General features: G+C 29.5%; 1 protein-coding gene across 1 annotated transcript; it reads left to right on the top strand.

Moving 5' to 3' along the window:
* Positions 1 to 7,491: 7,491 nt before the first annotated feature.
* On the top strand, positions 7,492 to 11,291 carry LOC119606318 (protein daughter of sevenless). Its single transcript, XM_037959762.1, is given in 6 exon segments — positions 7,492 to 8,460; positions 8,526 to 8,666; positions 8,747 to 8,846; positions 9,071 to 9,275; positions 9,610 to 10,219; positions 10,290 to 11,291. Coding segments are annotated over 6 exon segments (2,418 nt in total). The 5' UTR covers positions 7,492 to 7,665; the 3' UTR covers positions 10,857 to 11,291.
* Positions 11,292 to 15,524: the final 4,233 nt, after the last annotated feature.

Below are 15,524 nucleotides of genomic sequence, written 5' to 3' on the forward strand. Positions count from 1 at the left end.
TTGGCTTAAAGCCGACTAAGATTAGCCGCCGAAGAAATTTCAAAGCCGTCGCCGCGTTAATTTTTTTTTTTTTTTAAGTCGATTTTCAGCTTTTTGATATTTTACATGTTTAAAAAATAATGTATTGATAATTTAAAATATTGGCTTTCAGTCGTCTTTGTAAATGGTAAGTTGTTGGTAAAATTTTATCAGGAAAAGGAATCCTACAAATTTTGTATTATTTTCTATCCATTGTTATTATAATACATAATACTTAGAACTATTTATTATATAATTTGTTAATTCTAAACTTTTTCTGAAAAATCAAATAACTTTGAAAATGTGAAAAAATATATTCAATATTAATTGAGTTTGGCGCTCAATGGGGTAACGGATGGTGTTATGTTTTACATTGTTTGAAAGTTTTTTTAAAAGTCCTTTCAAATGATATATAAAATATTAAAATTGAATAGATAATATTTATATTATAAATCCTTAAATTAACCAAATACTATCGCTAAAACAAACTTTGGAATCAGGAGGTTGGTAATGAGCGGAAGAGATGGCTCTATCGCTTGGAGAACTGCAACTTGAGTTTGGTGTTAGTAAGTTGTGGTCTTGCGTCGATCTATCTCCAACCGATAGCCCTCTATCATCGGTCGCGAAGACTCTTAAGGCGCTTCATCTCCCCCAGTTGGCCTGTCACCCAATAGCAGCTCGTCACCAACATGGTTTCCGCAAAATACACAGCACCAACCGTTGCTTTAACCGTCATTGCAACTCAGATCTCACAAGGCTTAAATCATCTGAGGCCCTGTGAAAGGACAGTCCTAGTGCACTGACCTGTAGAAAGCCTTCAATTGCTATACATAGATATGTTTGAGATATATATACAAGTATGTCTATATATAGTTTAATCGAGATTCAACTGTAATTTTAAGTACTCTTTTTATGCCTAAATTATACAACCGCGTAACCATATTTTAAAGAAACTAGGTAACTCTGTTTAATATTTTTTGTGTTTTCTTCAGTTGTTTTTCATTTGTGTGTTCGAGAATTTGTGTTTTTCCCTTTTGTTGTTGAAAAATTGTTCTTATTGTGTGTTATTGTTTAATTGTATTTTAAAATATTTGTAAATTATAAAATAATATTTTTAAATTTATGTAAATTTGCTCCTGTTTTGAAATACCTGTAATAATTTACAAGTATTTAGCATAAATAAGAAAATAAAAAGTTTACAACTTCCTGTGACACGAAAACAACGAATACAATAAAAAAAGAAAGAAATACGACGTGACAAAAAGTATATTTTTTGGGTGGAGATTAACGAATTAAAGGCGAAAATATTTTAATAATATAATAAGAATACTCCATTTTTATAAATAAAAACCCATAAAAACGACAAAATTGATTTAAAATTGTGGAGAACATACTAAAATTGATATGAACAAAGAATTTACTATGAGGGCTGGTTGATCAAATCACCGCCCACGAAGCGTATATGGCGTGGCTGCTAAGTATCAAGTTCCTTTATGAATTTCGTTTCTTTATTCTTTTTATTTCTTTCCTTTAATTATCAAAATAGATAAAGTATTACGAGAAATAATAAAAATAAATAACAGAAATAATAAAATAAAATTAAGTACAAAATTAAAAATTAAAACCTACAAACTGACTCATATAATTTATAGAAACAGACAAATTAAAGAACCTTATTCGATTTTTTGTTGTTATTGTTGTCTGTATATAGAATAACAAATAATAATCGCAAATTATGGGGCGAATTTAGATATTTATGTCAGGCGTGGAAATTTGAATTTGTTTTGAAATTAAATGGATTTTTTTTTATTTAATAAAAAGATAATTAAAATCTTACGATCCATAGTATTGTTTAAATACTAAGCATTTCTTATAAAGTAATCCAATTTTGCATCAGATTTAGTATTTTATATGGTAACTTTTGATCCTTATGTTCTCCAGGCAGAGAATAAGTACTATGGTGGAAAATGACTTCTAGTCTACTTAAGTAATTCAAAATATCCTTTAAAATAAAAGTACGATTCTTGCTTCAAAGTTCCAGATTGAATTCAAGATCCAGAAAAATGATTCGCAGAATGATTTATATATAATTAGTGTCGAATTTTATCCCGAAATCATTATGAATTGAATTATTTTAGGGTGAAGTTATTTTCAGAAGAGCATTTTATACTTAGAAGAGCTAAGATCAATTATAAATTCATAAGTTATTTGGACTTTTTGAACCGATTCGAACAAATTTCTGATTAATTTGTATATAAGATATACATATTCGTATTAAATTTTGTCTAGTTATGGTTAACGTTTAACAGTATTTACGATAGTAGATCTTATACCTATACCAATTATGGACGATCCATAATTATTAAAAAATTCTGATATCGCATGATAGTTACTCGAAATCTTCTAAAAACTGATTCGGAAAATACAAACCGATAACCTACAGTGGAGTATCTGTGGGACTTAAATTTGGTTAGGCAGCTCGAGTACTAGAGCAAAGGGCTTTTAAATGAACCTAACTAAATAAAAAAAATGTCAGCTACATATGAGTGCAAGACACACAAAGTGCTTGGAGAGTGTCGTCTCTAGCTCAATCTGTGTTTGTAAAAGTACCACCGGTGTGAAATAGGGGCAAGAGGCAGGTGTTCACTATAATACATACAGACAGATTAACGGACAGACAGTCATTGGCCTAAATGACTCTTATAAGTACTCAGAATATCTACTTTATAGACTTGGTCCAGGACTTATACCTTTCATAAACCTATCAAACTTTTCATTAAAAAATTAGTTAATTGTGATTTACTAGATAACCTCGAAGAAAAGTCGCTATCTGCCAACCCTGTATATGCATTAAAATATTACATTAATAATTATCATTCAATTGAGCATGTATTCATTCATTCGGTGTGCTCTTAAAGTAAATTATTTTAATTTATGAATGAATAGTAGTAATGCTAATAATGAGTCAGTTAAATAAATGCAAATATTTAATAATATTTCATTCATATTTATATCTACTAAACTGTAGATTCATGATTTGAAAGACATTTTTATTAATTTCATTGCTGGTTTTTCAACTTCCTATTCTAATATGTAGAATATTTTTTCATTTTATTCCATTCAAAATAAGTAATGGATGATTTATTTGAATTTAAGATTATAATTTTGATAAATAATTAAATTTTTAAATGGTTACTGGTTTAAAAAAAATAGTGTAATTGTTGCCAAGTCTACTACGTTTAAACAAATATAACTATTTTCATGTTTTAAGTGTATTAAAGATTATATTACTTGTGCACCTTGGAAAATTTTTCCATTCCATTACTTATGTGTTTGACCATTTTATTTATCTTCCATTTGACATTTTTTTTTTTATTATGTGTAAACATTACTTTCTGTTATAACTTGAATACTTTCAAAACACGTATTTATATGGACTTGAGCTTGAGTAAATAATATAACTATGAAAACAATGATTATCACGACCACAAGTATCATTAAGAGCGATTAGTATTAGAGGTTTTCTAACATAATGACCCCACCTTGTTTGTTTTTTAGCTTAAATAATGTACATATATACGATTATTTCTTTGTTCATTTAACTAACGATTACGTTTACAATAGTAGTTTTTTTTGTATTCATTTCCAAAAAGTAGATTAATAACTAATTAATTTGCAATAAACTTTTAGAATAATTATGTATTTAATTGCTATAAATTCCGATAATTTTTAACGTATTACAAATAAAGAAGAGTGATTTATTTAGCAAAGTTAAAAGGCTAATATAAATATATATAATCTGTTGTTTATTTTTTAATATCTAACCGCTTAAACGGCTTTAATTTTTAAACACCTACATATCAAGCTATTAACTAAAACTGTTCCATCCGACCTTGTTAATTGATTAAACCATTTAATTTTAATTAATTTACTTTTATTGTTTGCTTAATGTTTAAGGATATTTTGTTGTTATAAACACATGTGTTGTTGTTGATGCATCAATTAATACATCATGCTGATTATATGATAATAGGGACACAAAATAATAAATTTGTCATACTTATCCATAACACCAATACTAGATTATAATGATTAGAGCATATTTAATACGACTTATTCATCATGTATTTATATACATTTTAGTATATTTTCTTTTTGAAGAAAATTTTTACTAAACTACATATAAATTCTTCTTAATTTTTATATTTTTTATAAGGAAAATATATTTTCTACATTTGTTTGAATATTATATTGTTATTGTTGATTATCTTTTGCAAATATCTTAAGTGGGCGTCTGGCTGTTATTGTGGTACATTATTTTGTTTGTATACAATCCAAAACAATTTGAATTTGAACTGTTTTGTGGAGAGAAAAAAAGTGTATTTTACAAATATTTATTCAAGAAAAGAATCATCTGACGCCATATGAATACTAACTACATGAATTTAATTTGTATGAAAGCAGAAAATTAAAAAACTGCAATCTTTGACTAGTCATTGACTAAATAATGAGTAAGATTTGACTATCCAGTAATAGTGGCTATATTTTTGGCAGAAAGCCAAGATCACAAAGGATTGGGTAACAGTTATCGAAAGATATTCAATAATGCTCATAAGTGTGGCTCTCATGGCATTAGTAGTGCTCCACAAGTGGCCTTGGATATCAATTTGTTCAATTAGTCAAACCTTCATGTTACAATCATACAAAAATTCTATACGAAGTGGGTCTACTCGATCATGAAACTACAGATTACAGAGGAAACACCTCTGATGGAATTTCAAACTAGGGGCCATTACTTGTATCCGATAGACTGTTTAATGGGTGTTTACTTTTCAAACGATGGGTCCTAGATGGATATTGAAACAAGTGACTCTCTCATTTATATTCTTCTTATATGATTCAATTCTTTTGAAATCTGTTGTATAATAAACTTTGCTTTAATTGTTTGCTATAACTATAAAACGTTTATTTTCGAATCACATCATTACAATTTTATTAAATTCCTTTTCAATTAAACTTTTGACTTTACTTACAAAGGAACATTTTCTATAAAGATTTCAAAGATCGATTAAATAAATATTCAAATACATAATTTTTTAACTTGGCTATAAAATATTTAATTCATAAAATTTGTTTTAAAACTATAAAGGAAATATATTAAAAAAACGTTTTACCTCGTGCTACCACCAACATTCGCAAAGCATATGGCTAGTAAAAATATAAATGGGTTGGTTGGTCGGACAATCATGTCAATAAGTGATATGATGACGTTGTTGTGGTGGTGGAGGTGCCGGTGGTGGATGGATGGTGTTTCTGTAGTATATTGTTTTGCAGTACGTTTGTTTAATGTCTTCTATATTATTTGTATTATATGTATGTATGTATATGCATATCAGTTTAACCATACCACAAACTTACCGATCGATCCCCACTATAGCATGTTTTTACATTTTTCAATTTGAATTTCTGTTTAGTATAAAATTGCATTTTAAACAACTAACAACTCATTTATAAGTTTAGTCTATCGTAAACATTTAATTACGTTAAAACAACTATTGTTGTTAAATAAATTCGATATTGTATTAAGTAATAAAAAAAAACTTAAGAAAATATTACAACAACGACATATTCAAACAATGTAAAGTTTATTTACATTCTTGGAAAATGTTATTAGTCATAGTAGTATTTTTTGCACGCCTTTCCTATTGCAATAACTTATCAACGATTTATGCATATTAACAGCGTGATTTTTGTTTTCATTATTAAATTATAGTGGGTTAAAGTTTATTATGTAGACTCTATGATCTTTGTTTGCTAATTTACTAATTGTTGTGATAAAATCAGACACAATGTAAATCATCTAATTCAAAGAAGAAGAAAACATAAACATGACATTGTGCGTATTTTGTCTATTTATTTATAGCAAATTCTAAAAGTTTTTAATGCATTAGAAAAAATACAAATTTCCTTCTATCTTTAGAATCTATTACATGATTTAGTACATCTGTGTTAACTCTATAGTGAACTTGATATATTTTAAAGTGATCAATTGTTAAAATGTTTTAAATTTCATATTATATTGGTTTGGAAATTTTTTAAAGGTAAATTTAACTTCATTACTAGTTAAATAAATTTTGCAGTGTGATGTTATGATCAATAAAATATGTTAATAAAAAAATTTTAAAAACTTATGTACAAGCGGTTAGTGAGCAAGTTATTCGCCTTATTATGTTTCGCTGCTAACCTGTAACATATCGTAAATTAATCGCTTTGTCAATCGATATGTTTTGCAGTTAGTGAAGATCTTGTTTTCGTGATTCCGCAATAATATTTCCAGGTATCTATTGTTGGTCTGATATGCAGTAAATGCCGTTATATCCCCCGTTATATCACATAGGGAAGCTTGACAATATAGTAAATCTAGTTCATAAATCTAGTTAATAAGTACCTTAGATGAACTAGAACTGAACTAGAACTGAACTAGAACTGAACTAGAACTGAACTAGAACTGAACTAGAACTGAACTAGAACTGAACTAGAACTGAACTAGAACTGAACTAGAACTGAACTAGAACTGAACTAGAACTGAACTAGAACTGAACTAGAACTGAACTAGAACTGAACTAGAACTGAACTAGAACTGAACTAGAACTGAACTAGAACTGAACTAGAACTGAACTAGAACTGAACTAGAACTTTACTAGAACTGAACTAGAACTGAACTAGAACTAGAACTGAACTAGAACTAAATTAGAACTGAACTAGAAATGAACTAAAACTGAACTAGAACAGAATTAGAACTAAACTAGAAATGAACTAAAACATATCAGAAAAAATTATATGATTAGAGTGTTATTTATTTATTCATTCGACTATTTAATGACGTTTAACAGAAAACATTACATATTAATAATTGTCTTTATGTTTTTAAAGCATTTTTTTGCGAATTAAATGAAATATTTTTTAATAAATTAATTAGAATTTACTTACACAATCCAAAAGAATGGACAAAAGCCAAATAAAAAATATTGGAATTTCAAAAGAATGTTTATAAGTACATATGTATATTTCGATAAAAAACAGTATATAATCACTGAATAAATTTGGGTTTTCCCAATATGTTATAAATAGCAGCATTACCTAGAAATATCTTCCTTATTAAATGGAAGGGGAAACCAAATTTGTTTTAAGCACGCAAAAAATAATATTCCTGACATATGTATTTGAAATAAAACCCTATATTTTATACGTTGTTTTTTGTGTTTTCTTTTTTATCTACTCTAAAAACATTGTTGTTTACGCTGTTTTTTTTTTTATTATATGAACACAATACATACAAATAATTTTGTTTAGTTTATCATAATTAATATAATATTTATAATAATGTGTAACAAGTGTTTGTTGGTGTGTTGTATTGCGATCTAACTTGCGAAATATTATTTATTATTGTTTTTATTTTCAATTCCTTTGTAGCGTTGGCGTAGACGTTGGTTTACTTTGAAACAAGGCGAGATACCCGAACAGTTTTGCCTTGAATACTATGCCGACCGTAAGTGTCGCAAATTGAAAGGTGTCATCGATTTGGATCAATGTGAACAGGTCGATTGTGGTTTGCGTTTGGAAAATCGCAAACAAAAATTTCAATTTATGTTTGATATTAAAACACCAAAACGTACATATTATTTGGCAGCGGATACGGAAACGGATATGCGTGATTGGGTTAATTGTATATGTCAGGTGTGTCATTTGCATGATACTAAACAATCACAAGGTAAAAAATAAAAGAAACAAACTTCAATGGACAAAAAGTGCTAAATTGTAACATTACTCTTTTTTAAAACAGATGAAAATCGCAACCAAAACAATGCTGCTACCACACACACCAATTCATCAAATGATACCACTACCACAACCATTAATTCTTCAAGTGGTACCAATGCAAGTAATACTCGTCAGAGTTTTAACAATGACATTCTTAGAAGGCCTTTAAATGTTGTAGAACAACAACCTCTGACAGCAGCCACTACAAGTGCAAATCTAACAAACGCTTCTTCGTCCACTTCATCGACATCATATCAGCATAGTAACGATAGTGCCTATGTTAATACAGAGTATACTAATCGCGAAACACTATTGTGTGATGCACAATTTGAAAAACAACAATTGGTTAATATGGCTGCTAATGCTCAGCATACAGCAGCACCACCGAATACATCATCATCGGCAGCTTTGTACTTGAATACGGCTGCATTTCAGGATACTTCACGTTTATCAGTCAGTTCAAATGGTGTTGTACGTAAGATACCAGAAAATTTAGTTTTAAACAATACACCACTACCAGAATCTCAACAGCATAGCGTACAACCTTCACCGGCTTTGAGTACAGCATCAGGACCTTATATACCCATTAGCGAATGTTATTCGGGTAGTCCGAAATTTATGGTGAGCTTAAATATTAGTTTTTTGTATTTATAATTTAACATTTTTATATTTTTTTTTTTTTGCAGCTTGATAGTGAAAATCCTTCAACGCCTTTAAATAATTTGGATCCAAAGTTTTATGACACACCTAGAGTTCATAATAATATTGGTTTAAATTTAACCAATGATCAATCGTACTCTCCCAAAATTACAAATTGTGGAACGGTGGTAATTTTTTTCATAAAAAAAATTATTTTTTTTGTGGGATTTATAAAAATTTTTTAATTTTTTTAGCAACAACCTATTAATGTTTCAAAAATCGTAGCCAAAAGTCCGATTCAGATTCTGAAAGTGTTTTTACCGATGACGACGAATGGGCACATCCTATGCCCTTAAGAGAAAATATGGGTGTGTATTAGATATATTTTGTAAAATTTACTTAAAACATGCGAAAAACACTTTGACATCATCTACAAAAGTAGTCGATGTAGAATTGTTACGCTTGCTATTCTTTAACTAGCGAATGGTTACACTTTTCTTCTGGAATATTTAACACGCAAAAATATTAGAAGCAACAAGTTTCTTTATAAGAATTCATGATTTGATAACTAACATGTCTATTTTATTTACAGATCGTAATACTAGACCTTCCGATAGTTCGGTGGAAAATGAATCTTTTGTTTTGACATATTCACAACGTTTTTCCAAACTACCTGACGATGTCAAAAAAGAGCAACAAGGCATGACAACACAAAACTCCAATGATTGTTTGGAGAAATTGGCTAAAGTATTAAAAAATAAAAACAATTTAATTTTGGACTTTAAGGACAATGAAAAGTAAGTAAACTATTTGAGAACGTATGTATTTCAGAAAGAACTAGTTCATGTAGGGATTCAAGTGATGATGATTATATGAAACATGTATATTTACATAAGCGTGACGTTTATGAGAATATTTTGAATCATCGAAGAAGAAGTTAGTTAGTTAATTAGCATCTGTTAGATCGTAGATCGCAGCAGTTTTTTATAAGAAACAATTCAGTATTTGCTAGATTGTGTCTCCTTGGTACTCATGTTACTAAACTTAAAAATAATTATAAAAAGTTTTTAGTAACTACTCAGTTATGATAAACATTTCTACTTTAAAACTGATAAATTATTTTCCTTTTAGATTAACCCGAGATTTGCCACAATTTTCCGATACGGAAAATACATCACCTGCTATAATAGGACCACGAGATGCCCGATCTGTGGTTGAAGAAAGCTATGACATACCACGTTCACATCAACTACCCTACTATAATATGGCACATTTGCTGGAAAAAGTAACAAGTCCAGAGGCCAATCCCATAGCAGCTTCTACACCCAATTTAATGGCGGGCCTAGATACTGTGCCAGGATCACCATCGTCCGTGATTTCAGTGGCTCATTCTTTAGGTCCACAATCAACAACAAATATGCGCACATTACCAAGACCACATTGTTATACAAATGCAGCACCCAGTAAGGTTGAGGGTAATGTATTTCGTTATGATTTCATCGAACAAACAAATTTGCCACCAGTCAATCGCAAATTGAAACCTAAATTGAGTATTGAAGCTGACAAGCCACCAGAGGAGTTACCAGCTAAACCGCCACAGTTGGCCGTGCAGCAAGTGGACAATTTGGCAAATCGTTTGCATGCAACACAAATACAAACACCAGCTGGTCTGGTTGGTAGTGAAAATATACCACTGAAACCACCTTCAGTGGATCGTAAAAATAAACCGAATGCTTATAAGGTAAGAGACTTTTTTCCCAAATGTTTTTTTTATATAAAATTAAAAAAAAAACTTTGTTTTGTTTTTACAGATTGGCAATTCAAATACTTTGGGAAATAATACACGACGTACCACAGGTGCTCCACTCTCAATGGTGCTACCAAGCGATGCTGAAACATCAAACACTTCATATCTAATGGAAACTAGAACATTACCACGACAACCCAGACCTAATTATGCATTTAATACATCAAATGCTTCACTGTGTAATACACCAACTGCTGTAAATGCTCCGCCTACAGTATTTAGCATACAGCATCAGCGTACCGCTTCAGCTAATGCAGCTATGCAACAATTGTCTAATACAACTAACACAATACCCCCACAAATACAACCACCACCTAAAAACGAACATAAACTACAATATTTCGATTTGGATGTAGCAAATGCTCCGGCCATTAATCGTCAAAGTATGAGTGTGGGTAATTTAAATAATCCTGGCGTTGGACGTTTGGGTTTAGCAGCTGATCCCTCAGCCCGGGCTCCAGTACAAAGTACAGTAGTTTATAATTCAGTTGACTTTGTTAAAACGGAGGCCTTTAAACGAATACGTGAAGAAAGAAAAAAGGAAAATGAAGGTGTTAATGCTAATAAATAATTTGTTAGAATAGAACTAATATCATTATATATCAGAAATATCTTGGCATTACTATTTTACATGCCCCATATATCGTTATATACTTTCGATATGTTTAGTTTTGTTTAATAGTTAAAAGAGATTCCATTGTATTTAGTTATAATTTAGTTTTAATAGTTTGTAATTGTGTGCTTTTAAGCATTTATTTTATGTATGTAATTTAATAATATTTTTTATAAGCTTTAGCTTTTTTACTAAAAAAAACTTTTGTTTTGGATGTGCTAAATTTGAAAAATATTTAAATTTATTAAATTAAATTTCTAGGTTTTAATTTTATGGAAAATCTTAACAAATCATTCAAAATTTGTATTCTCATATGTTCATTAAACATTCAAAATAACGCACAGTGCTGATAATAAGCAAAAAATAATAACAAAATCTTAAAATAATTAAGAACAATAGTAATATTTGTTTATTTGTCATGACAAATATCTTTTCAATTTTAATATTAAATGAAAAAACTAAAATTTTTGTATCAAAATAAAAAGCAAAGTATTTAAATCAAGCTTTGCATTTTTTTTTAATTTTAATTTTATTAAATATATTTTTACAAAGAAAAATATTGCTGCACTTTATACCGATTAAATTAATTTATAATTAAGAAAAAATTTAAGTAACTGACATTTGAGAACTGTTCTAAATAAAATCAAAATTATTTGTAGTTATTTTAACAAAAAATATGTATTCTTTTTTTATAAATCAATATCCTTTTTCATTTATTTCCAAAAGTATGTTATATACCTTATCACAACATTAGCTTCCAGGTCGATCAATAACGAAATGCATAAATTGGATTAGAATTAATATGGCGCTAACAGGGGTTATCATAATTACCAGAAGGCACTTAGGGCGATATCAGCTAATAATGGATTGTAAGAAAGCTTTAACCTAACATTCTCCCAAAGTTAATGTTTACATCATATGGGTACCGGTCCAATAGGCAGTAGGAAAGGACGAAAGTATTAGCTTTAAAGGGAAGGGGGCTCGAATGGATTAATCTGCCGAACGTAAAACCATTCGAAGCAACGAGTGCTGAATTTAAATATAAGGCTTCTGGGAGTAATGAAAAGAAAAAAAGTTATGGGGAGATCCTAACGAGAGCAGCACCCTAAAGACTCCACAAAATGAGTGGAGTCCCCATAAAAGAAGTTATGGGGAGATCCTAACGAGAGCAGCACCCTAAAGACTCCACAAAATGAGCAAATCTGAGGTTAATATGATGGCTCATATTCTGAGTGGACACATGGGATTACGCGCACAACTATAAAAAGTTGGATGTGCGGATTTAGACGAATGTAGAGCATATAGAGGAGAGGACAGTAAAACTCTGGAGCACTTTCTTTACTATTGTAAGGCTTTCGTGGAAATAAGATCCAAATATTTTGGGAAATTTTGGACTAATTAGATGTAGCTAATGAATTAAACAAAATACGAAATACCGATATGGATACAGACATCTTTTGTGGAATTCCGCAAAGTATGCAAACAACGATTAGATAAAATGTTCCATAAACTTTTCCAAATAAAATGACACAACAGGCCAACTTTCATCATTGCTTGCTTGGGAACCACACAAGAAGACTTGACTTATACGACTGTATAACGACTTTCATAGAAGCTGTCAAGATAAAGAGGAGGAAGAATGTTATAAACACCTTTGTCATTGTCCTGCTTTAGAAGACATTTGCTTTGAATTCTTAAAAAAGTGACTATTTGACTATATATAAAAGATATCTAGTGTGAGTCTCGATCGTTAAGAATTGGCATTTTTAGTCCTCATGGACACATAATCTTTCTCGCCTTCTTCTCTTATACTGTCCACTATACTCAATCTTAAATCTTCAATCCTTTCATTGTCTTACATATAATATCCGATCACATAAAAAAGCAATAAATATTCTGGATTAATATACATAAATATAGGACTCTATTAAGCCATGTCCGTCTGTCTGTCATCAGACATGCGTTCGAGGAGTTTTCTATTTAAAATCAGCAAAATCAAATTCATAAACAGCAGAAAAATATAGCGAGACAACCTCTGAAAGTTCAGTAAAATCTATATATATAAAAATGAATGTGTGTTTGTTTGTATGTTTGTATGTTTATATGTTTATATGTTTGTATGTTTGTATGTTTGTATATTTGAACGTTATAGACTACTAAACGGCTGAACCGATTTTATTCAAATTTTCACAGCGTATTCCTGTATGTCTGGAATAGGTAATAGGCTACTTTTTATTTTGAAATTCCAAGTGGGCGAGGATCCACGCCTATATTAAGAAAATATTAAATCCGTATATTTTAGATAATATAACAGTTAGAGTCCTCAAATTTTGTCGGAGCAACTTTAGTGTCAATATAATTATTTAGGAAAAAATACGTTTATCTTGGAAACTCTTACAGTTAGAATCTTCAAATTTTGCACGAAAAACTTTAACATCCATCTAAACATTTTGTATAATAAATTGGCGGACTACCCATGAGGGGAGCGGCACCTCCCATATTAATTAAAGACAAAAATTCGTTTATCTGGAAAACTAATGGAACTAAATTCTTCAAATTTCGCACGAAGAACTTAAATATTCATCTGAACATTTTGGAGGAAAAAAAGCGGACTTTCATCTGGGGGTCTTGAAGCCCCCACATGAATCAAATAGAAAAATTCGTATATCTGAGAAACTATTACAGCTAGAATCTTCAAATTTTACATGGAGAACTTTGAAATTCGTGTGCACATTTAGAGCATAACGGGGGACTTTCAATGGGTGGCTTGGCACAACATACATGAATTAAACACAAAATTTCGTGCATTTTGGAAACTCTTATATTATTCAAATTTTTTATAGATAGATAGAAATTGGCGATAGATAAAAACAGGCGAACTTTCAATAATTTGTTTGATATCTCTCATATGTAACATATTGTAAATCTGGAAAACTATTGTAGTTAAAATCTTCAAAATCGTTAAGTGGGCTTTTTATTTATACATATTGCTTTTAGGGTAGCAAAGCACACTGGGTATAGCTAGTATTTAATAATTGTTACTTGTGGTAAAGGTGCAGTCCCAGATAAAATTGAAAACAAGTTTTATGCGCAAATTTTGAAATTTATGGTAAAACTGTAACATGTATCATGAAAAGAAATTTAAATGGTTTTAGGTTAATTTTCAATTTAACTTTTTTTGTTAATCGAGACCGCTTGTAACCAAAGTGCAATATTTACATTGTTTGTCATATACATATACATACATATTTTTAATAAAATACAAATCAATTCTAAAAAACATAATCGAAAATCACGTCTTAAATCGAACACTTTAATCAGCAGCTTTTTATAAACAATAGACAATAGATTTGACTACTTTACAAAACAAATTGTAGCAAAGGCTTAAACATTTACAAATATTTTTTATATTTATAATAAATGTTAAATATAAAATTGTCGTTAAACATTAATTAACTTAAGAAGCCCTTTTGCAAAAAAAAAATAATATATTATTAAAAATAAATATAAGACCTAAGTAATGAAGAAATAAAATAAATACGTTATCAATTTGAATTGTGTGCCTAAAATAAATAAAAATGAAATGAAGAAAGATTTCCTATAAAAAAAATTTTGACTTCTAAAGCTACAAAGCTAATATATAAACAAAAACGATCATAATAAATCTCAAGTAAAAGATTATTTTTACCAATCAAAATAAAGACATACATATTTTGCAAACAATAATATTTATTAGTTATTTTAGAACATAACGATGGTAAATCTAACAAGTTTTTTTAAACAGGAGTTAATAATGCGAATAGTTTTGTCTCTATAAAGAACATCATCTTTAATTGATGTCCAAAAAGTTATGTACATTATATTGAATACAACTCCATTAGGAAATCTAGTTTTGTATTTATATTCAAAATAAAAAAAATACATTAAAACAAACAATTAAACTTAGAAAAAATTATTATATAAATTAAAAGAATCATAAGAATTATACATATTATTGCTAATAGAGCGCATTTAAAAATAATAAAATTCAATAAGCTTTTTATATTTATTAAGATTTTTCAAATAATAAAGCAGTTATTTCAGAAAAGTTTAAAAAAAATCAATTTTATTTATTTCAGTTATAGATTCAAAAAGGAAATAATCCGGTTTTCGGATTTTTTCAGTCGGTTTGAAAAGGTGTGATAAACCATTTCGCGAAATGGTGTATTCAACTGGTCCATACATATGAGCAACTATCCAGTGACCGATCACTTGAGTATACATGATGGTCCCGTAGTCTTACTGATAATACCCAAACTCACTTTTAGGATATTACATGTTCGTGTTTAACATATGGAATCAAACTAACCATAAGCACGAATATACATACGACTCTATATTATATGTATCTATATAAGGGGAAGCCTCTTCTTCATGTAGTATTGAACTGCCCAGATACTCAATGCTAATGTTCGTCAAAAAGGGGCATATACAGAGAAAGTTTTCAACAGGTTCCTCCACGTCATCGTTGTGAAAGCTCCTGCAGTAATCATTATATGTATCAGACTTCAGACTTCTAGCATCTGTACCTATCTTCATTGAGGAATTTGGTATTAAAATCTCTTTCCGACTCGAAGATGACTGCAG

The sequence above is a fragment of the Lucilia sericata genome, unplaced genomic scaffold, assembly GCF_015586225.1.
Source record: "Lucilia sericata isolate MDLA Ls3-8-SP2 unplaced genomic scaffold, ASM1558622v1 Contig000572F_arrow, whole genome shotgun sequence".
Lineage (NCBI taxonomy): Eukaryota > Metazoa > Arthropoda > Insecta > Diptera > Calliphoridae > Lucilia > Lucilia sericata.